General features: G+C 40.8%; 1 protein-coding gene across 3 annotated transcripts; it reads right to left on the bottom strand.

Moving 5' to 3' along the window:
* Positions 1-345: 345 nt before the first annotated feature.
* Positions 346-24,171, bottom strand: LOC311492047 (C-terminal-binding protein 1). 3 transcript variants are annotated; one of them, XM_084550173.1, is made up of 11 exons: positions 23,935-24,171; positions 13,990-14,144; positions 11,579-11,723; positions 10,208-10,311; positions 9,707-9,809; positions 7,968-8,092; positions 7,419-7,508; positions 6,790-6,920; positions 4,315-4,442; positions 3,778-3,892; positions 346-3,021 (listed from the first exon to the last, which is right to left on the bottom strand). In XM_084550173.1, the coding sequence occupies exons 1-11, from the start codon at positions 23,972-23,974 to the stop codon at positions 2,826-2,828; spliced, it is 1,332 nt and encodes a 443-aa protein (XP_084406299.1). In that variant the 5' UTR covers positions 23,975-24,171; the 3' UTR covers positions 346-2,825. The 3 variants fall into 3 exon arrangements, with proteins under 3 accessions (XP_084406299.1, XP_084406300.1, XP_084406301.1); XM_084550174.1 differs by having other exon boundaries at positions 4,315-4,436; XM_084550175.1 differs by having other exon boundaries at positions 2,871-3,041.
* Positions 24,172-25,270: the final 1,099 nt, after the last annotated feature.

Genomic DNA, 25,270 nt, shown 5'->3' with positions numbered 1-25,270 from the left:
TTATTTTCAATGGAAATAATGAAAATAACTATTGCATATGCATTTTTTTTCTCCAAAAATACCGAAGGTAATTAATTTTTTCATATAAGATGACAAATGAAAGTAAAAATCATAATCTGCCATAATCTGCTGTGATGAGGCAACTCCAAAAACATAAAGTAATTACCAAAAGTAGAATACAGCATTGTAAACTGTTCTCAGACTCTATTTCTATTTCTACTCTATTTCCTGAAATGTATCTTTGAAGGCATTTATTTACAACTTTTAGGGTTTCCAAGAGTAAAGTGTTTTTAAAGTGTAAAGTGTTTGAGACTATACAAACAAATCAGTATCAAGACACAGGTGTCACCTTTCCACAGTTTATTTCCTTTTAAAATAATTCATACAAATGCATACAGTCACAAACATATCTTTTTCAGGTTGTCAGTTTTGACCAAAAATAATGATATTTACTGTAGAATATAGAATATGTATACTGTATATTGCTACGCCTACTACTTTACCATAAAGGGGACCAAAGTAGGCAACAGTGGACTGTGTGTTACTACCAGGGATGGAACTTCAAGGAGCACCTCGACACTTTAAAAGCTCGTCTGTCATTTGGAGGTGTGGCACCCGTCGGTTTGAAGGAGGAATGCTTTTAGTTAACATCAGGAAGAACTAGCAAAGAGTTTCTCCCCCACAAAATGACAGGCATCTGGTGAGGAAAGCTTGAGATCAGGATATTTCAGCACAGATTTGGGGATTTTTGGGCTCTAGCCTGACAGTACCTTCTGTATGAGATGCTCAGATTCAGTGAGAACCCAAAACTGGCCTAAGCTGTAAAATACCCACCAATGGCTAGTGGAATTTCCATCCCTGATTGCTACGCTTACTACCTCACCATGAAGAAGACCAGGCAGGCAACAGTAAACTGTTTTGACTACTCAGCTGCTGGTAGAAGGGGATCCAGAAAGCACCGTCACTCCGCTGGCCTGATAACACATGAACTGTAATCAGTAATAAATATTCCAGAGAGGAGTTATGGATATTTTATATCAGCATATTGTTGACATTGTGGGAATGTAACCAGTAGAAATACAGATTACTGGCTGAATTCTAAGCCAAGTTCAAAGCAGTTTTAGTTTTGTTGTGCATTTAGATGGCAGTCTTTGTAATGATGCCTTGTGGAGAGTACTTGCCACCACCCCTCCTCCCAGTGCTGCTTTTTTTTTTCTTTTAGACACAGATACAACCAAGTCACATTGACACAGGCAGGCAGAACACCATATGTACACATAGACACAGAGGCCACAGAGGGTGGCTAAACGGTATACTCAGGAAGGACCCATCTTGGAAGATTAAAGGGATACTAGTCGGCGGAAATTGCAGAAATCTGACATGCTATCACCAAATGTCTTTACTTCATTGTGCATATATGAAAGATACTTTTTTCATTCTCACAAGTATGTTGTTCCTCTTTTAGAAGGTTGACCAAACTAATAAGTTATAGTTGGTTGGTTGGTCCAACTTCAAGCACACAACAGTTCCATATCTGTCAGTAACCATTAACTTTTCTTAACTGGATGTGACATCTGTACAAATAGGTTCAGAATTTCAAATGAGGCGATTTTTGGCAAGTGTGTTTGGTGATGTCTGTAGCCTAAAGGGCAACTTCAGGAAAATACTTATTTAGCAGCATGATGCAAAACAATGACTCATGAAACTGTTCATGCTCCATGACCTGCATAATTACTGTGAGCAAAAGGGGTAGAACTGACTCATTAGACACAAATAAGACAAGATGAAATCCCCTTTTCTCAAACTGTAGTCTGCCACAAACTCTCAGTGCATCACCTTGCACACATATCAATTACAGTTGTGACAAAGAATGAAGCTGCCCCAGCCAAGCATACCATTTTTCCACCTCCCTGCAGCCTTTCCTCCTACAACCCCCTCGATTTGGGTCAAACATTTACACAAGTCCCAAGAGCAAAATCACATGCCCCTTAAACATAACCAACAAAAGCACACATTAGAACCAACTTTAGCTCTTGGTAAAGTTCTTCTTCTAATGTAGCAGGACACAAAAAGGCAAGCAGGTAGAAAAACAAAAGCACTAAGTGGCATAAAAAGGAATTTATAAAACAAAACCTTTTAAAAAATAATATACCAACTGCGGAAACTTAATTTCCTGAGATGGTGTGCAAAAAGCTGCCTCTTTTTTGGGGGTAGGGGGCTTGCTAATTTGGGGACACAAAAAAAAAAAACATCGTATTCTCAAACCAGTTTGGCTACACAGAGAGATCACTTTTCTTTTTGTTAAGACTGAAATACAAATATCAGTATGTTCTCGCGGCAAGTCTAAAAACTGTACACAAACAGGTTACATTCATTTCATAACCTACTAACTTTGTTTGTACGTCAAACTAAGGAAAGGACACCGAAAAGAGAGAAAGACATGAATCTCACCCTTCTAACTTTCGACACACTACAGTCTAAGACAGCGGAGTTTGATTCAGTATTTTTTCTTCCCAAATCAACAGACAGTTAATGTTTTTATTTCAGGCATAGAACGCAAAGATCATCTTGTCGGGGCAGAAGACAGCTGCCATGTCATCTCAACAGCTATCCACTCTTCTTTCTCATCTTCTTCCTCTTTGGAGACTGAACTGGCTGATGGGAACCAATTACCAGAGAGTTGTGAATCATCGATTGTTATTGGGACCTTGACCGGTCTGACGCCGCACCTGTCACTATAGGAACTTATCGCTATGACACCAGTTGCCAACCTCCCCCAGTCACCAGACAACACAGGCAAGCGTGTTTTGTGAGTGGATGTGTGGCTACAGTTGGTCATTCGGGTGCTGCTCTCTGTCGCCCTCCGGTGGCTTCACTGTGTTTTGTCCCGGAGACGGGGCGTGGGGTGGGTGTGTGACAGCAGGCGGGAGGGTGTGCGTAATGGGCACGGCGCTCGGAACTATGCCTTCAACGGGTGGAGGGAGGCCGCCCGCTGGCAAACTCACCACACCTGGGGGATACCTGAGAGGAGAGTCAATAGACTGAAACAACAGTAGAGAGGCATTCAAATGGCAGTAGATTTATGTAACATTATTAAAACCAAACCAACTATCATAGATAGATTTTGTTTTATTTGACCACTTAAAAACTTTAATACAACAGAAATTAATTGAATTTCATTCATCATGGTTACATTTGTCCAGCAGAGCTTAATTGTGAATGATCTAAATGTATGTGGTTATTTTGGGTGGAAATGTTACATTTGTTATTAATGCTATAAGCAGAACAAAATGCTTATTACATTATTTTGTGGATGACCGAAGTCTCAGAGGAATATAAAACAAAAACTGTTCAATTTTTAATAACATAGAATGGAGAGCGGTGTTATAACAGGAGTTGTGAGCTGTGAACCTCTCATGTGAATTGTGTTGCTATTTTGGACTGTGATCCCCCCCACAAACACACTTCCTCAGCAACCAGTATGTTGTTGTCGTTTTCTGTCACTGCCTGGTTGAATTCCTCATGCCATGCGGAGACACTATCTGTCCGTCAGTATAATTATAGACAAGTGTGCTGCCTCCTTTATCATATGTAGTCATTGCTGTCATCACATTTGCAAACACTCTGTAGATCCAACAAGGCTGCAACATGCTACATATCACTAACTACATTCTATATCGTCATTTGCAGATTTATAACTAACTAATCTAACTGATTTTCCAAGATTTTTGTGAAATAATTGTTCATTCAGATGAAAGAATTCAAGTCAGCTGTTACCTATAAGCCCCGTTGAGCTCCGGGTGAACGGCAGCTGGGTCGACTCCTGCCCAGTGGTTGTTCTGAGTGAGGAACTCTTTATTCACACAGTTCTTCAGACTGTCTGGGATGCGACCTGAAAAAAGACAAAAGAAAGATGGAAAAATATGTCAACTATGGAAGTAACGGGCCTTAAATTATTGGTCCCGTGTTCTACAAGTCACTTCTGGGAGCTAGTTAGTTAGTGTTACGGTGCTACATTTCAAAGTATATGTGATTTATTTTTTCCACACTGACCCACTTTATGCCAAACGTTAGGACAAGATTAAACAGCCTGTTGTAAACTGACAGAGCCACAGGGGAAACCACATCAATGGGAAGAATAAGAAATGTGACGGGCCTGTAGCAATACACCTGGGTAAAAAAAAAAAATATATATATATATATATATATATATATATATATTTCTTTTTTTTTTTTTTTTTACTTCGGTTCACATTTTCTAGCAGGGGTCATGTTTTCTGTGTCTTGCCATGACAGTGTGTGTGTGTGTACTACCTGTCACAGCCCTTCGGATCTCCCTGGCTGCTTCCTCACGCATCTCAAGCGATGCCTGTTCGCTGTACCAAGCAGCATGCGGTGTGCAGATCAGATTGGGAGCATCCTTCAGCGGACCCTGACTGAAACTGACACATGTAAATACACTGCAATCAGCCTGAGCCGCTATTCAATATTTTGAATCACTCATTCTACAAATTGCCAGCAACAACACATACATAATTTACCAGATCAGTGGTGACATTGTTTAAATTGCTTGTTTTGTCTTTTTTAACATGCTGGCATTTTGTTTGACTCAAGCAGTGAACAGACTATCAAACTGTCATTTAATAATCCATCAAATGATACATCAGTTAATTATACACTGTTAAAAAATGAAAGGAACACTTTTTAATCAGAGTACAGCATCAAGTCGGTTAAACCTCTGGGATAGTTTAGTAGCAGAGAGGGTTGCTAATCAGTTTCAGCTGCTTTGGTGTTAATAAAATTAACAACAGGTGAACTACATGGGCAACAATGAGACAACCACCAAAACAGGAATGGTTTTACAGGTGGAGGCTACTGGAATTTTTTCTCTTCTCATCTTTTCTCTGTTTTCCACTAGTTTTGCATTTGGCTAGGGTCACTGTCACTACTGGTAGCATGAGGCGATACCTGGACCCTACAGAGGTTACACAGGCAGTCCAACTCCTCCAGGATGGCGCATCAATATGTGCCAATGCCAGAAGATTTGCTGTGTCCCAGCACAGTCTCAAGAGCATAGAGGAAATTCCAGGAGACAGGCAGTTACTCTAGGAGAGCTGGACAGGGCCGCAGCAGGACCTGTATCAGCTTCTTTGTGCTAAGAGGAACAGGATGAGAACTGCCAAAGCTCTACAAAATGACCTCCAGCAGGCTACTGGTGTGAATGTCTTTGACCAAACAATCAGAAACAGACTTCATGAGGGTGGTCTGAGGGCCCGACATCCTCTAGTAGGCCTGTGAAGCCAGAATTGGCAGATCTGCCACTGGCGCCCTGTGGTTTTCACAGATGAGAGGAGGTTCACCCCGAAGCCATGGAGAACATTATGCCACCTGTAACATCATTCAGTATGACCAGTTTGGTGGTGTGTCTGTGATGGCATAGCCATGGAGGGACGCACAGGCCTGTACCAGCTAGACAACGGCAACGACTGCCATGGTATCGAGATTAAAATCCTTGGACCCACCGTCAGACCCTACACTGGTGCAGTGGGTCCTGGGTTCCTCCTGGTACACAACACTATGTTGCAAGAGTATGTAGACAGTTCCTAGAGGATGAAGGAATTGATACCACTGACTGCCCCCTCACACTCGCCTGACCTAAATCCAATAGAGCACCTCTGGGACATTATGTCATTACGACACCGTCGGGTTGCTCTACAGACTCTCCAGACGCTCACTGGTGCCCTGGTCCAGATCTGGGAGGAGATACCCCAGGACACCATGCCCCAACATTCTCAGGCATGCATACAAGCATGTAGGGGCCATACAAACTACTAAGTTCCATTTTGAGGTGCTGCAATGAAATTTCAGCAAAATAGACTAGACTGCCGCATAATTCTTTCACTTTGATTTTTGGGGTCTCTTTGAATTCACCCCTCTATAGGTTGATAATTTTCATTTCCATCAAATGATGTGCCATCTCTTTGTTCCTACCACATTACCCAGTCCATATCAGTACGGATATCCAGCATGATTTGTTTTCCCATTGAGGTCTGATGTCTTTTCAAAGTGTTCCTTTGATATTTCTGAGCAGTGTATAATCAGGACATATCTTTGGAAGACTTTGAGCAAGTTTGACAAAGGCCTAATTCTGATGTCTATGCAACATGCAGCTCTTGTGGTGAGTTCCTGGCCTGTGGTGGTCAGTGTAGCTATAAAAAGTGGTCCAAGGAAGGAAACACTATGAACTAGTGATATGGTCATGGAGGGCTAAGGGTCACTGATACACTTGGGGATTGTACGCTGGCTCATGTGCTCTGATCTAACAGACAAGCAACTGTAGCTCAAACTGAGGAAAAGGTTCATGCTGGTTCTGATAGGTAGGTGTCAGATAGGTATGAGAACACACTGGACCACGGAGCAATGGAAGAAGGTAGCCTGGTCTGGTGCATCTTGTTATCTTTGGCATCATGCGGATGGCTGGGTGCATGGGTGTCGCTGGGTGCATGGGTGTTTGGGGAACATACGGCACACAGATACAAGGAACACCCCCTTGCTGTTGCCATGCAGCTGTGGTTGGTCTGCACCAATGTTCAGGTGATGATCAATATTGCATCCACCAAATTGCCAGAATCCAGGTTTCTTAATGAGATCATCAATGTTATTACCTTCACAGGTTGGTGGTTTTCATGTTCTGGCCGATCAGTGTAATACTACTGTATACATGTTTTTGTGTCTATAAAACTAGATTTAAATTCCTTGATAGGTTATATTATGTAAAAAATGTAATACCTGAAAGGCTCTGTCTCATGAACATCTAGAGCAGCTCCACGTATCCTCCCCTCCTTCAGGGCCTGAGCCAGGGCCTTCTCATCCACCAGGCCCCCCCTGGCTGTGTTCACCAGGAACGCCCCCTGTCGCATCTTTAATACACATACACAAAGCCAGTGATTTACTCCAACTTAAAGCAGTACACCAGATTTAAATGTAAAAATTGGTCCACTTTGTCTTGGGGACATTTAAAGTCACAATAACATTAAATATGAAACAGGATAAATGCAGCACATCTATTCAAAATCACATATTCTGCTCTCAGAAATTCACACTGAAACCTAACCATTAAAATAAATATGTGATGTTTTATTTATTCCCATAAAGCAATTGTCTATTCAGTGCTGCTCCTGCAGCAAGGTCAGAATTGTTTAAGAGCTAGTGTATAATCCTCCGGGCTGAAGAAGAGCCAGCATCAATAGATATTCTGTGCACACAGTACAGAAACTCATTAATCTGTATGTAGGTGGTGGGCTTCCCTGGGTATCTGCCTGTTTAATATTTATAGCTACGGGATGTAGTAGTTGATGTTGGGATAAATAAATCATTTAAGTGTGTGTGTGTATGAGTGTGTGTGAGCTGTTCTCTACCTGTTTGATGGTGAAGTCGTTGATCAGGTGGTGGTTATGTTCATTGAGGCTGCAGTGCAGAGAGACGCAGTCAGAGTGAAAGAGCAGATCCTGAGGAGGAAGAGAGGCAGAGGTGGAAATGATTTTGAGGAGACAGTCAGGTATCACAGATAAATACTTTGCTGATGTCTGTGTTATGTGCAGTGCAATGCAGTGGGGATGTGGGCAAATGCAAAACTCATTCACAGACAGGCAAATGTCATGCCACTGCTTAAAATCCAAATCCATTGCAATTTCTCGCTAAACTGAGTCCCTGAATCATTTAAAAAAGAAATTAGGCCTGGAAATGGATTAGCTTTCAGTACTTTTACAGCCTCAGCACCATAAAATGTCCATTAGCTACGCCAGTAAGAATCAAGGTAAATGATTTACTGGCTGGCTTAAAGGGTGTGGAGGTCTGGAAGGGCTTCTTGTCAGCATAAATAACTGTTTCCTATAAAACATAAGTGGTGGAAACATTTGTAAGTCTCAAACACAAAACGGTCTCACTCCAGTAAGTATGTGTGTTACCTGTAGTGTGTTGAGCCTTTGTAGTCCCAGGGATCGTTCTACTCCGTCAGCCAAATAAGGGTCATAGAAAACCAAATTGAAGCCAAAGGCCTTGGCTCGGAGTGCAACAGCCTGGCCCACCCGACCTAGAAACACATGAGCAGCCACAGGCATGGAGTCACACACACATCAATATGCACACAGGAGCATTTTACATACAAATTCATTTGAATGGAAAGTAGAAAAAAAAAAAAAAAACATAGTTAACCTTCCCTGTTTTTTTGAACTTCCACAAATTATATAATGCTCTGGACACAGGTTTGCTCATTATTAACTGAAAAAAAAAAAACTCTCACAATCTACAGGAAAGAGATTTGCATTTTGCTTCTGGTTAATCCGCTTATATTTTATTGGAAGTAACTCCTTGGGAAGCCAGTTTAGCTGAGCAGGGAGCAAAACTTCATGAATTAAAATTTAAAACAGAGAAACTGCTTAATGGTTAAAAACCTGCCAACATTTACTATACGTCTTCAACCAAACCTGAAACGTCTTTTAATTGGCACACGTAAACACGAGCACATTTCCCCCATTTTAGCCTCAGTCCACAGGCTGCCCATACATTTTAGGATCCATTTTTAAATGCTTTTGTTTGCTTCTAAATCTCTCAGTGGTCTCGTCTCACCCTGCCTCTCTGAGCTGCCACACCTTCATTACTAGGGCTTGAACGACTTGCAATTAATATATGGTGAAAATCGAGTCTGTGTCGACTAGTCGATGACGTCACACATAAAAACACAGTAGAAAGTAATGCTTTGCAACAATGAAATCTATGTTCTTGACCTGAATGCATATTGTAGCGTTTCACACAAAAGAAGCTACGGACTGTTGAACACGGTCCACGGTCGGCTGTAGCCCACGTCAACACCATAAACAACCACAGCAGCAATGTCAACTAATAGAACACAACAGAACTGAACATAAACACTTGCACTTATCAATACTGTGTGCTGATATGTTAAGCCTATAAATCGACACCTTCAATAACATTTAATTGATGAACCGCTGCTAGTTTGCTGCAACGACCTACTGGGCTCCTCACCTGTCTTCTATGAAGGTACAGTGAAGGCAATTAGTCCAGCAGTAAAGTCGACTACTTGGTACACCCGCTCTCTCAGGTCAGCTGTACGGCTGCTCCTGAGTTTACCAAAAACTAAACTGAAGCTCAGAGGGGACCATTCCTTGCTCCACAATTGTGGAATGATTTGCCTCTGTACATTAGACAGGCCACTTCTCTGTTTGTTTTAAGTCACTTCCCAGAACCCATCTCTTCTCCTTGGCCTTTGACACCCTGTAAGATGTTGACTTTATTTTATTGTTTTCTATGGCTGCTTTTGTTTTTTAATAATCTGCTGCCTACAATGATTCTGGCTTCCAAACACTTTCTGTACTTCCTGGAAACTCGCCACGTCACCTGATGCTCACCCTACGTAGGGCTAACGTGTGTATTTATTACAATCAGAGAAAATCAGTCAGATCAGGCTTTTACATGGTTATTAGGGAGCTAATATTTTGCCATTGAATGGATTATCTAAATGTTTTGTCTGCTCCGATTAAGAGACTATACATGAAGCTATTATTCTAATTATTAGTTGAAAACCATAGTCTATGTAAACTCAGCAATTGTGAGCACATTAACATGCTGATCCTAGTATTTGGTTCAGAGTGACGAGGCCTAAAGATGGGTTTGTGTTGTTTCTCACCGAGCCCTATGATTCCCAGGGTCTCTCCTCTGATCCTCGCTGCTCCTGACGCCACCTCTCGGATCTGTTCTACGCTCTGAACCCGCGTGCCCTCCCGCAGAGCCTGGCAGGAGTAACAATTAATTATCACATGCAAATATTAGACAAAAACATAGCAGCTTAACATGACCCAGGTTTATGTCTTACTGTTAGGACTTAAAGACCAAAGTCTAAATCCTTTTATTTTATTGTGATCATGATTATGAAGGAAGTCTAAATAATGATTTGAGGAACATGTTACTGTACCTTCTACACTTTACATCAACGTCTTTCAAATACAGCCACATTCTAAAGAAAATGAAACGTTTCAATTTTGCTGATTCGTCAGTAGACAGTGATAAGTAATTGTCCAAACTGAGATTGTGATAACCGAATGCACTCCTCTAACCAATACAGTTTGAATTAGTCAGTTTAAATCCACTTCATTTAAGTTTCTTTTATCAGCTACATGGGGCCACGAACCTGGTGCAGCCAGGTGGTACGTCGGTACAAGGTGAGGATGTGACACAGCGTGGAGTCTGCCGTCTCCTCCACCGAGGCGGCTGGCATATTGCATACAGCTATGCCTGTTGGACCAGAGAGCAGATAAGGATTAGTAATAGCTTTTTTAGGGCCATTTGTGGGGAGGGATGAAGTTTAGTAAAAGCTATTTCGGTGGCGAAGTCCTGGCAGAAGGTGCAATGTCAGCAGGTTTCTCTAAAAAACACAAAACTATACTTTAAAATAGCAAAGTTTCTTGGTAGCAGGAGATAGGGGAAGTTAGTGAAGTTCAGGCTGTTGCAGGAAAGAGATTAATAAAAAAAGAGTGAGTTCTTGTAAACATGGCAGCTGCCTTTTGGCTGTTTGACTTACTTTATAAGTAAGGAGAATATAGTTTTATTTCTGAGCTTGTCGTGTCTCTGTTGCACTTAGAGTAAGTCATAGAGTTATAGAGGTGTTAGAAGTTAGTTAGTACTTAGGTAACTGAAAATAAAATGGGATTAATTATGCACACCTACAACCTTCACATGAACCTAGAAATTGTGCCATCATTGCACCTATTCCTAATTTGGAAAATAAACTTCAACGTCTGCTTTTAATTTTTTAAACGCACATTTTTTACTTTTGAATCTATAGGTCATATTACTTTAATAAGACTCAACGCTGGTGAAACAGCAAGCAGCAAATCAAACCCGACTCAAGCTTCACAACACCTAGTTGGGCGATAACCAGTGAATTAATTCAAGCTTTTGAACAATGTCACAAATCAGATTAGTGCTCCATTTGTTTTCACCCAAACCCAGCTTCTGTAGACGATAAACTAGAAATGGTTTGAATTCACAGAACAGATTAATGTACTGTTTGAAATTTAGTCTTTAAAAGCCAAATGTTGCAGCACAACAAGCCTGTAGCAACACTTGAAACAAAAGCATGCAGTGGAATGGGAATGTGTGTCTTTATGAGATAGTGATGTTACCGCCACACCTATCTCAAAACCACTCAAACAAAAACAACTAAAAAGCAGCAAGTTAGAAAGAAATTACAGAAGCGCTGCTATTTCATACTGGGAAAAATGTGTTAAAAAGCTTATGTTTGTAAAGATGCTGAATATAGTTTCAGTAGAGAAACTCTATTTTGAGCTTAGGTAGAAAAAAAAAGTTGTAGCTTTGTTTGTAGCTGTAGTTTTTGTGAGTTGCATTAGTTAGTAGTTGTTGTTTTTGGTCATCTCACCCAGCCAACAGAAAAACCTAAGTGTACATTCCTGGTCAATATAACAAAGTCCTTGCCAGTGATTAATGTGATTTAGTGTCAACTCATAAAGACTGATCTCCAGCCCTTTTTCCAGCTTCTTACCGAGTTCTCCTGCAGATTTGATGTCAATGTTGTCATAACCGCTGCCGATGCGGACGATGATACGCAGAGCTTTAAACTTCTCCAGGTCTTCTCTCATCAGAGTGATGGTGTGGTACATCAGAGCTCCTACAGCTTCATTCAGGACCTGAACAAAGCACAGATTTTGTTATGAGTGCATCTTCATGAAATGTAGCTACGTAACTGTCAATATGAACAGAATTAAAGCAGCAGAAAGTATAGACCAATTTGGCTATATGCAGTACACACTTCATGGAGTAAATATCATCTGTAAGAGTTTATTTTGTTGGCGTGTGCAGCCAGAGTTCACTGAGTTCACAATCAGTCTTTCTCAGTATGTTGTTCTTTTTTCTGGATGTAGTTAATGTCGCCCCATATCCTGTTTTTGTATGTCGCTGCCTGCAAGGAATAACTGCATTTCCTCAAAATAAAATACAATAGAAACCGTTTTGTAACCACAGGAATCAAGATAAGGTGTCTGTCTCTAGCAATGCAGTCTAATATTAGCGGGTTTCTCATTCACACGTGAGTCTGAGCGACTCCTGATCAGGATGGTGTCTGATTGTCTAAACTGCTGAAGACATATTGTGACTCAGAGGCGGATAATTAGATTATCACATAGAATAGGAATATATGGCTCAGTGTGAAAATCCAGTTCAGCGTCAGCCGCTGCCTTTTAATTGTCTCTCTGTTAATCGTATGATCTTTTTCTAACGTTGCCAGCAGTTGGCTTCTTGTGTGAGGATGAAAATGACATGCGGTTCAATTACAGTAAAGAAGCCCTTTTAATTACACAATGAGGTGGCTGCTAACCAGGGAGACACACACAGAGAGAGAGAGAGAGTGAGCGAGAGAGAGAGAGAGAGAGAGAGAGAGAGAGATAGTGAGCGAAGGGGAGAGCCATCTGTTTCTCCCACACTGTGGCCTACTGAGCGTGCTCACAGAGAGAGCGTCTGGCAGACACCCAGAACAAGACGTAACCCTGCCAGACATACAAACCCATTTATGATCCATGGTGGCAAGATATGAGCATGACCCACATTTGATGTTTTTTCTTTGTGCTCTTTATTCTTATTATTTATACATATTATTGTTATTAACTTATATTTCTTTTTTGTCTTTTATCACATTTCTGGGCCTCTTTAATGACAGACAGTATTAAAATTAAAATTTGACTTCAGATATCACAGGTGTTGATGGAACAAATGACTAAATTAACTTGTTCCATTTAGTCTGGAATTTAAATATGTTGTGATCAAATAGAGGATGATATGAACCTGTTTTCCAACTCTGTGGCTCATAATGATGGGCAGTGAATTGGCAAATTAATGTTCCTGTTCCAAGATCACTTATCAATCAAAGTAATGTATAAAATTAAAAGATGAGCTTGATATACATCATAGCAAATTTCTGTAAAAAGCCTTAAATTCAATTTTCTGCTTGGTGCCATCTTGATCTTATTCAGTTACAGATCAATGTCCAATGTTGAGTTTTGGACTTTTGCTCGGACAAAAAATAAGCATTTTCATACTATAGTATTACTTTGTGTGTCTGAAAACTGGACATTGTTCTTCAGTTTCAAAATCATTTTCAACTTTGTCAATTTTAATGACAAAGATTAGTTAGTAGATTAATTAATAATGAAAGTGATAATTAGTTTCAGCGCCAGCGTCAAGCTTGCTTGGATCTGAGATTGATGGGGTAAACTGCAAACGCCACAACTTGGTTTCCTAATGTTACTTGTCAAACGTGTCCCAAAATATACCAGAGACATACCAGAGATGAATGTAGGAGATTTTTATTGTTTGTTTTGTGAAATCTTATCTCTACTTAGATCTAATTTAAAGCTAGAGTGTGGGCTTTTTAAATGAACGTCTGTAACAATCAAACTCTTGCTGAATTACTTAAGCTAATCAGAACCAGGTAAATATCCAAAGATTTAAATCCGACGCACCAGTCGGGTTGTGTTTTATGTGAACCAGCAATAATGCAAGAGCTGGTTGGGAAGAGAGTAAAAAGATGTAACTAAGGTTTTATTATTGATCGTCTCTGGCGGTCAGGAAGGAAAATAGAAGAATAAAAGAATAGGAAGCATTCCAAGAAACATGTCTGACATTACATATGAAAAAGAAACTCTTACGACACGCATAGGACAAAGGATTAGCATTATCACGGCATTCCCTAATTGGACAGGGAGTAAATAAGAGAGGTGAATGAGGGTTTCTTGTCATATGCATGCCTCAACGGTGTTTATGTAATTACACTCGCTGCCAGATGGGAGAGACAAACATTTCACACTGTAGCTTTAAAATAAATTTGATTTTAATAAAATATACTGAAATTTCTAAACTTTTTAATGATGTTATGATATCCGTGTGTAATAAGTCTGTTACCTTCTCGTGTATCTCCTGTGTGGACTGAGCATCACAGAATGCCACGGTTGCTACGTCTTTAAGTATGGGCATCTCCACAGTGCAGTCTCGCCCGTCCAGCAGTGCCACCAGTGGGCGTGGGTGCATGGGCCCATTCACAATGGGTGGCCTGACACCTAAACAAAAACAGAAAAAGTGTCAGATAAACAGAACAAAGTTAATTTTTTTTTTCTTCAAACCCCGAATATGTATACCAGAGGTTCCCAAAAGTGTATACCACACAGGGGTTAAGAACTTTACATGTACATTCATTCTGTGGTCAAATCTTCCGACAGCATCTTAAACACCACTATTAATATTAATTATTTGTCATTTTTCTCACTAAAACACGAGGCCCTGCTTCATCTGTATCTCACAATGTTGCTGGACTGATTGGACTGATGCAGTTGCTATGACAACTGTGACAATAAGCATAGCAGAAGAAAAACATCTCCCAGAGCAGCTGTCAGTCTTAATTAATTCCCATAGTGTGAGGTCATAATCAACAACTGTATTTCTCCTCATAACTTTAAAATATTTCACTGGCTTGCTTTAATTATTACAGACTTTTTGACTCTAAAATGTGCTGATTCCAGGCAGTAATTAGGGAAGATGGATGAGGGAGGAATTGCAGGTACGCTGGCAGAAAATAATGCCAAAAAAAGATACACTTGCCCTCGGAAAAAAAACGCTCTTGTAAAATCAAATATCGAGAGACAAAAACATCATGATGGTATCTTTTTGTACTTTGTACCAGTTCATATAATTAGTTCTTATACAGTATTCAACGACGATATAAATGAATTGCTGAGAGTGACTCTTGGGAGCCACTTACTTGGAAGAAAATGGGGGTGAAAACAAGGAGGCATGCAGCCCAAAGCGCTAGATTCCATTTAATATATGCTTGACAGAGAGTGTCTATTTACAGATATATACAAGAAAAATGCACATGAAAAACATCAAAACAATGAATTGGTTGAGTAAGTGTTAGGCAGATGAGTAAGGAAGTGCTGCAGTTAAAGGCACTTATATGGTACTGTGGGACTTAAACACAAGGAACTACGCACATAGCCAACACCAATGCGAGCCATTTATACTTGGACTCGTGCACTCATCAGTCTGGCTCGCTCTGTAACACCACCACCCAAACACTAGTTGGCGCTGTGTCTTTTTTGCCAGTCAGGTTAATATTTGTTAATACTTCCTGCTGAAGAAATACTAGGGGAGGTACACGTCAGCTACGGCGCTAGGCTCTACGTAGGGTCTACGTAGGGTCTGCCAAGGGTCTGCCAAGGTGTCTGCGTTATCGCCGTAGCCTCTGCGTCAACTAAACGCAGAAGTCTAAACTGCCTATACTATAAGAGATGTGTGTGAAGAGAGGTGGCCAGTGAACTAAGAGCTGTCAATAACCGAGTAAGTGTGAGCCACTCCTGCAACCTTTCCACAGCTTTATTAAATCATTTCCTCAGATTAAACTATTACCTACAGAGTGCTGCTTGGCCTTACAGGAGGATAAGTGGCATTTAAGAAGCCAGATATGCCACATGACCCCACTAAATTTGTTCTGGTTTAACAAGGACAGCAGCTGATGTGAGTAGCATGAATTAGTTTTCCTGAAATATTCCCTCCTATAGCAATTTTCCTGGATCTCTCTCCCCTTCTCTTTCTTTTCTCTTCATCATCCCAAATCACTGGCAGATAAATCGACTGATACTCAAGACATCTGAGGGATGGACGGATGTAGAGTCTGAGGAAAATCGAAGCCGGTGTGTTTGTTTGTCATTGGGACTCTTTTGACATGTAAAGTTTTGACAGCTCTCTAAAACTCCAGATGAAATAAATGCAGAGTTGCCTCTTTCCGCCGATGCTGACTGCACCCTTCACTTATTCCTGACGTCTTTCCATCTGGGAGGTGCGGGCTGACATCTCAAATAAGCAACCTTTTCTGTCATTTTACTCAAATTATTCCTCCCAAAACTTTCTGGAGACTCAGACCTCCAGATGGATCCACTGTTGACAGTGGTTTTCCAGCTTTAACATTGTGAGAAAGAAGACACATCATTTTAAACAGTTCACTTAAAAAAAAAAAAAAAAAAAAAAAAAAAAAAGCTTTTTAGGGTCTATGCCAAGGATCCCTGAGAACCATACTTGTGGACAGATGTTTGGCAGTCCCACAAATTAGTTAGAAGATTAACATTCCTCCGTAAGGAGCTATCATTAAGTGGCCTATAAGGGAAATAAATGGTAGGAAAAATCACTGATAGACTCATCTTAACGCTTCTCTTACACAATTAACTTGCTCTTTTGTACTGACACCTGCTTCACGTTTCTCATGTTTTTTGACAATACTGAGGAACACTGCAAAAAAAACAAAACAAAAAAAAACACTAGTTCACATGTTTCATGATTGCATCCCATCGATTTTTCAACAATTGTTAGATTTCTTCTCGTTTGACCATTTTATGTTGGTGCAAAATGGTTTGGAGAGGTGCGCTTTGATTGTGTATGACACCCAAAGCTAGATTTATGCTTCTGCATTGGATCTACGCCATAGCTTGGGATGCACCACCCCAGATATTTAACAATGGGTCCAGATGCTTCTCCTCAGCCTCGTCTCTCAGTGCCACTGAAGATTCAGCCTCCTACACAACACCTACTCAGACATCTACTCTCTTTTTGCTATTGTAGTGATTTCAGTTAAGGTTCAATATTTATTTGCTCCAGCTCCAACATGAGCAGCTCAGTTCCAATCACAGTTGTTTATAGGAACTCGGCACAGCAGGCTAGCGTTTTAGCAGCATAATATAGAACAATGCCAACACACCAGCACACAAGTATACATGCTTACAGCGGCTTAGGAGGACGTTCATGTAGGCTACAACCACGTAGGCGCTTACATTGACAATTTCAATACTTTTAAAAATAATACTTTCTGTGCAGGAAGTGTGTTGACATGTTACATCAGGTGCATTGGGCCAGTTACTAGTAGCTGTTTTTGTCTTATTTTATTCCTTCCATGTGCTCCACTAGAGCAGCACAGTGTCTAGAAGGTGAGGACAGTGATAAACCTTGGCAGCTCCCAGGAGTGAATAAGTGCAAACCGTATGAATAATATGAATAAAAAAACAGGGAGACGCCGGAACAACATGCAATGAACTCTCCCAACGTAGGTGGATGATAATCCTGTTTCTCGAGAAACGAGAATGTGGACAGTAAGATTGTGGGGATTTATTGTTTTTCCCTGCAGAGACACATTGTTTTTCTGCTTGTTGACAGAGACGGTGTGCATGCATGGGGAAATAATGTATGCAGCGATGACATGCATTTCAGGCTCACGTTTCAGTGCACTGCAGCGTTTTCTGCTGTGCTTTCTGAAAACGGGATTGAGGGGTCTGTGTTTATTGTGAAACAAGAATAATTGAAATGCTTTGCACAATTCTGTTTAGTATAAGTTATTTTAAAATGAGAACGCCAGCATTTCCTCCTGTGCCGTTGCATTCAAGATACACGCACCGAGCCATTTAGGCATATTTGCACCTACAGTAGTGCTTGCGTCCAACCACACCTTTTAGTTTGGGTTGTGTTTGGTTTAAAGTTGCACTGTGGTTAAGACATGACAGAAATGCAAAGGTTCAAGATAACATAAGATGAGATAAGATGGGGAGAGAAAATAAACCAAGATAATCTTATCTACTGATCCCACAGTGCTGTTCTAGCAGCAGAGGAGAAAGAACAGTAGCACACAGGATCAATATAAACTGTTATTATAGCATGTACAAAAGGATAAATAAATTTTAAAAATATATATATATATAGTATAAAGAAATCTCTTCCTTGATCTTTTTTAGAGTAAGAAAATACATCACATTAGCAGCTTGTCTAAGAATACTTACTGGAAGTGCTTTTGCTGTATTAAGAGTTACAGTGTCAGGTACATGACTTTGCCTACAGCAAGTTGTATTACTGACAATGTCTCAATTGAACTCTACTCTATAAAGATGAAGGCATCTCCTGTGTGCTTTCACTCATAGAACCAAATTGAAGGGTAATGCAGTACATTACAATTTTTTTGCAACCCTGACAAGACGCACTGAATCAAAGGTATCTCAAAACGTAGCACGCCCCATTGACCATTTTCTGCATTGTCTTCTTATCTGCAGATTACGGCATGAAACCTGATCTGATGAAGCTGCCCCCACAGTGTGGTAAGACCAATAAGGTGAAACTCAAATCCTGCTCGAAATGCCTTATGTGGCTCGGTAAAACATTAGCTTTCCCTAATAGGATTTGCCCAGAGGCCATTGCACTTACACATCGATACAAAATCTATGGAGCATAGTGGAGACATTGCAATTGAACAACAACGAAAAAGACTCAACACAGCCTTCATTGTAACTCGGACACGCTTGCCTGAACTGTAAGATTTGCTGCACGGCACAGCAAATCTTTTACAAGATTACGTTTGTGTATGAACAGAGTGGGATTCAAAGATGAGGTGTGTAATTAAACACTTTCACAATTATATGACTTCAGGAAATAATGAAATTCTTGTCAGTTGTGCAGCTGAATGGCGCTTTTTAAGAAAGTAACAGGGATTCCAGGCATTTCTCCGGCTCACACTTGGACACACTGAGGGAGGAAATAGCTCTCATTCCAGCACCATGCGTGACCTTGGGAGGACCAGCACTACTGACTGCTGAGTAGTACTATATGATAAAACACTGTCCCACACTGTCTCTCTCACACAAACCATTTTTTTTTCTTTGAATTTCTAAATCGAACAAATGGCCATTATTTCTCTGTCTCTTTTATTAAATGTATTTTCTCACTTTTCCGTCACATTAAGTACTCGTTAAACCCTTCATTATAATGAATAATTACCCAGACATTTTCCCTCTCTGCCTGCTCAGTTTCTAAACTCTGAACTCTCTCCATTTCTCCCTTCTCTTTCCTCCCTCTCTCATTAAATACCCCCCATCCCCAACACACACACACACACACACACACACACACACACACACACACACACACACCCATACACACAGCCGAGGGGTTGGGTGACTGCTGGGAGCTTTCACCGTGCAAACAGGCCTCTTGACAGCCAACGGGGCCCACAGCATCCACTCTGCTTTTTCTTTCCATCCAGCATTTCTCTGCAACTATGCTCTAATTCAGATTCACCACCATGAATAATACATATTGATTTGGACCCAAGGAAACATTAAAAACAAGAAAGAAAAGGAAAGTTTTGTTCATTGTTTTCTAAAAAACAAAAAAAAAACAATAGCCATCTGTACAGTAACAGCTGAGCTGGTGTGGTCTGTTCTTAAGGGGCTGGACTAAATGACATTCCAGATATGAAAACTGCACCCCTCGCAAAAATGTGTAATCAGACCTAAATGACGGTAATGCCGTCTGACTGACATTAAGAGACGGGAAAAGCATCTGCCAATGGCTGCAGCGGGAGAGCCGGTGGGAAAGCCTTGCAGCCTGCATACATCCAGCTGTCACTGACCTGCTCACAAGAACAGCTGGAATACTGTCCCAGAGGAAGGAGAAAATGTTTTTGGACTGTCTGTCGACAAAGATGATGACAAAGAATTTTTTTTTCATTTTGTTTTAAATGTGCAGGTTGCCGGGAAGTCTGCCAGCCTTCGGAGTAGGGAGTGATGTGTCAAAACAAGCTGCTTGGCCACAGGTTTGACCACAACAACAGGCTGTCACCACACGCTCACATAAGAAGGCCTTTCCAGAGCATCTGTGGGTTTACAATATAACAAACACTGAACTATAAAAACAGATTGACCGAAATAAATTAAAATCATTTTTAAGCAATATTGCTAGTTCTAGCTTTTCAAGTATGGTCATTTTCTTGGTGTTTATTAATGAAAACACAGCTAAAAATGTGTTCAACTGATGCAAATAAAATTAGTAGGCAACATTTTTTTAGTTCCACTTTCTAAAATATGAGGATGTGTTAGTTCTCTTATTCTCCATTTAAAATTTTAGTGTTTTAGAATAGTTATCTGATAAAAAAATAAATAAAAAAAGATATCTGAAGACATCATCAGTTTTGTGGCATTTATAGACCAAACTATTAATGAAATAACCAAGAACACGTTTGACTATTTACTCATAATGAAAATAGGAGTTAGCTCTTAGAAAGGAAACCTAATCATACACAGCTTCCACTTTCACACCATAGCACGTGGCCTTTCTGATAAGTTTTTACATACTTCATTTGAGCTTATTTAAACTACAATTCAGTTTTCCAGTTAGTGCCAAATTTACGCACACAAGCGCCTTTTTAATATTTTCTCTCTTTTTTTCTTTTTACATTCTGAAATAAGGTCAGACTGCTTCTATTAAATCTCATTTCAGTCCCTTTCCAACTGAACTGAAATTGAACCGCGGCGGAGGACACATTTCCGCAGCAGTTTTTGTATTTTCCACCGTCAAGGGAGAGAAAAGAAGAGAAGAAAGAAAAGCGCTGCTGTCGGCACTTGTGATCAGTCTGTGACCGTGGGAGCCAATTTATAACGTTACTGGCTCCTGTGGCATGCAGCGACATGGCGTGGTTTGAAAGCCCCTATCTCCTCCTCTTTCAGCCCCTCACTGTTGATCTCACCGCCCCTTCATCTATTGTAGCCATATTTTCAGATCTCTGTCTCTCATTTCAGTCTCACTTCCCCAGGCTTTCTTTATCTCCTCTGCCATTTCCTGCCATTTCTAGCATTGCGGCGTTTAATATCATCATTGTAAAAGAAAAAAAAAAAACACCTAAATGTCCAGGTACAAAGTGTTCAGAGATGTTTCTGCAGTCGTTTATTCTTTCTTTTTTCTATCTCTGCCTACCTACATTTCAGCCCTGGGGTAAAGGAATGGGGACGGACACATCTCTCATCGCCAGTCCTCCCTTGTTCATGTGCTCACACACAAACACTCTGCCCCACCCACATGCACACAAACACAGGTGCACGCTCAGCACTCCGACCCATGCTGGTTGACTAATATACAGTGCTATATGCAGTGATACACATAAAAAATATAGAGTAGCTCACCATGCAGGCGCCTCTGACACAGACACACACACATACACAAGGTCTTCACTCACAGTTACAGTTCAGGTTCGTCAGCTTTTTGTTCCCATCATAAAAAAATAAATAAATATAAAACAGCCGCAATTTTCTGCCTCATAGTATAAATAATGCATAGTGCGATAAATCAATAAAACTATATACACTGCAGCCCTGCACTGAATCAGACACTTAACAATTACAGAAAAAAATAGAATCTTGCAGGCTGGGCATGCGATAATATATATGATATATTTGTTTCAATGTGTAAAAATAAATACATTTCCACCACCTGCAGTTCTTTCCGAACACCTTTCTCGATGTCAAGACTGTGCACGTCACCGCAATGCTGCCATAAAACAGGAAAAGCTACTGCCTCAAACAATACTTGCACCACAGGAAATACTACATTCAAATACAGGCTGTAACTGGATTATTGTATGGCTGCCAGCATGGTTCAATGGATTAACTGTTAACATGCAGAGAGAAAAAAGTCACAATCACTTTTAAGTTTCAATTGGATTGGGGTCAGTGTGGACACTCTGGAGTATATATGGCCTCCTAATGGATTATTAAGGCTATGAAGCATTAATTGTATGTAGATTAAGGGTTCCTAAACTGGAGTTTAGGGGCCGACTTCAAGAACATACACTTTTACAATTTTACTTGTTCAATTTATTAGCGTCAACATGGCTAATCTAATATTAAAATAGGTAATGCATTCAAAAACAAAGAAGACAACATGATTTATTTTACATAAAAAAACTGCAGTGCAATTGTTTTAATAAAGAAAACAGCAACTACCTGCTGGAAAGTCATCTTCAGGTCTTACTGTAAACAGACTCATCTGAGTATGCCGACATATAGGTAGTTAGCAACGGTGCATGCACTCGGATAATAAGTGCTTAGTGCTAAGTCTTCATAACTGAATTGTAGCTTCCCTCCTAATTGTTGTTTTTGGATGTTACATTGCAGGGCTGTTATTTAGCCATCTGTCTACACTGTCATCCTTCTTACTTCCATGTCCCCGTTTCTGAATAGCGTTTCTCAATCAAGTACACTGTGATCAGTGATCAGACATTCAGTAATGGCTGGCAGATCTTCCACTGTTGATTTTAGCTCAAGCTTTCTTCAAGTATTTTTCTTACACTTAGATATATTTTGGGCATAACAGACCGAGTGTTTTAATGGTTGTTAGTGCCACAGTGTATTTGCTAAACACCGTAAATTATACCCACCTTTTAAACTGCATTTTTTTTAAGTGTGTGTAAACTGCAGCTATCTATTTTTAACATTCCAGCAAGGATCTGTAATGACTTGTTATCTCATGGCAATTTCATGTAACGCCGATTCTCTCTAAGCTGACGACATGTCACCACACCAGCCGTTTCCTTGATTTTGTCCTTTGTCGTGATAACATGTCTACATGAAACCTCCTGGTGGGAAACTGCCTGGGGCCATTAAGCACAATCACGCTGCGCTTTACTTTGTAACTGGCTTATCAGCTGTTTCTATCGGGTGCGCCAAATTAGTGTTTAGATAAAGAAAAACAGGATTACATTTCAGTCATTTATCGAAGGAATCTTATTTAGTGAGTGAGAGGACCGATGTGTGTCACTGATCTGGGCCTTTGTGAGCAGATCAGACAGATCAGAGGACCCCCTGCCTTTAGAAACATGAATCGGTACATCTATCAATCACAGCCCAACGATCTCGCGCCGTAACAAACCCGATGAGCAGATCAGCGTCACAATCATTGACCGGCAAAGTGATTTGTGCATGCGGACCTTAAAAAGGGCAAAACCTCCCATGAACCGTAATCGTCGTTATTCCCGTGACCTTGAACTCTCAACCTGTTAGGGCAGATACGGAGAGGATCTCTCCCAAAGCAGGGGAGAGGAGGGGAGGATGGTGGGAGGGGGAAGGGAAGAAAGAGAAAGTAAAAAAGATCTGAGCTTCAACTTTGATCTTTGATATCATCAAGAGATACAGCTGATGACTTCACGTATTATGGCTTCTTTCTGGAGAAATGGCTCCTGCAAATCCAGATTTAGGTGAGCACAGACGTACTAATTCGGCTCAAGGGTGGTGGATGATCAATTATCCTCACACCCTCCTCCTCCTCCTCCTCCTCCTCCGCCGCCTCCTCCTGCTTCTGCTCCACACCCGACCCCCCACCCCCCACCCTCTACCTCTTTTATTCCTCACAGCTCTACCTTGATCCCATTTTCTAGAACAGTCTTTTCAAGCCCCTGTCATCACACCGAGCACCTATCACCTGCCTGTGTGCATTGGGCATTCATGTTTATACTTGAATATGTGTGTCACTAGAGTTCCCTGTATGTGCATTTGCGGACGCGCTTGCGAAATGTGTGTGTGTGTGTTTGTGTGTGTGTGCTTCAAGGCAGCGGCTCTCCGTGAAAAAGAAGCACAATGAAAGGGAAATATGTGTCATGTCCTTGCTAGCCCTCGAAAGGAGAGAGAGAGAGAGAGGTCTATTTCTGTCGCCGCAAATGGAGGTGTTCAAGCAGCCTTCAATAGCAGAGAGATTTGCCTCTTCACACACATTCAGAGGGAGACGCACACGCACAGGGCTTTAGAGAAAGGGCTAACCGTTCTTGAGTGACGAGAGAGGCTGAGCGATGAAAAAAAAAGATAATAGAGTGAGAGAGAATTAAAGAGGAGGAGGAGGAAGACGGAAAAGGGGAGAGAAGAGAGAGAAGGGGGAGGGGAAGGAGGAAGGCAGAATAATGTACAGTCAGTTCACAAATATTGGCACACACACACACGCACACACACACAACACACACATAGAGAGTTCCCACATAAAAGCAGAGTGCTAGTTGTTTACCTAGAGGCATGCCTTTGTTGAGGAGATGTGAGCTTCCCATGGTGCGTTCCCCAGCCGGCCAGCACACAACAGAAACCTACAAGCTTCACACAGCAGACATGAACAGGAATCCAGTCAGCATATGGCGGCTGTGGCCAGCTACCTCGCTTCCCTTAGTCCTTCTCCCAGCCCCTTAGTGACAAGCATACACATGTGCTCCCCCTCTTTTTTCTCTCTCTCTCTCTCTCTCTCTCCCCTCCCTTCCGTCCCTTTCGCTCGCCTGCTCTGTCTATCTGTCTTACCCCTCCCTCCCTCCTTCCCTCCCTGCCGTCTATAGCTACCTCCCTCCCCTTCCTCTCTCACTTTCTATTACACAAAATCTCTCTGTCTTCCCGTCCCTGTCACCAAAGGGGGAGAAAAAGAAACGTGCAAACGCGCACAAACTGCAAGAAGAGCCGCATTTACAGGAGTGTGAGAGTGTACAAGAGACGACGGGGGAAGACAGAGCACACATAGAGTGAGTGTCTGAGAGAGTGTGTGAAAGACAGCAGGAATGGGGAGGAGCCAGTGCCGGCTAAAATTCATCTTTTGTTTCCTGAAAGACGACAGAGAGGGCCAAAAAAAAAAAGAAAAAGACAAGAAAGAAGAGTTATGCAATTAAAAGGCTGTGGAAAGAGAGGAAAAACCGGTTCTTATTATTATCAGGAAAACAATTCCAAACCTCATTTGCAGTCGTTATTCAAATATGAAATAACACAATAATCATTTCTCATTTTAATAAATAACAACAAAGCCCATGTTAATAAGTTTTCTCTTCCACTAACTTTCTTCAAAGATTTAAGTATGTTAATCTTCTTTTAAGACATTCTGACTTTTTCATTTCTGATAACCATGAAACTTTCTCCTAATATTCCACACTTTCTTCAGCATTAAATGTGCTGTATTTCCACCCAGTTTTCAACACTCATATCTACAGTGTGTCATGCAGGAATATAAGTGTGTTACTTTTTAATTTTCATAATGCTGTAATATTGTATACAAAGTAAAGTTACTGTTATGTTATTTTTTTTATATTCTTATTTGCATTGACTATAAAATATAAAATTACGTTTAACATATAACACAAACAGAACTAACATTAGCAGCCGGGATAATCTCATCTATGACTTTTTGATTCTCACTTTTACTACTTCTAACGTGCATGTATACTGGTTGTGAAACTTTTTTCTCTGCCCTACAGAACATAATCACATTTATAAAACTACCCATCTCTTTGAGTTGGTCTGGTTGACACCTACAGTGTGCACCTGCCCGGCCTTACTCTTTCTATTCCTGCAGCTTCTCTCATCTACACATG

This window comes from Chelon labrosus (genome assembly GCF_963514085.1).
Source record: "Chelon labrosus genome assembly, chromosome: 8".
Taxonomy (NCBI): Eukaryota; Metazoa; Chordata; class Actinopteri; order Mugiliformes; family Mugilidae; genus Chelon; species Chelon labrosus.
This window is presented reverse-complemented; position numbering and strand designations above follow the sequence as displayed.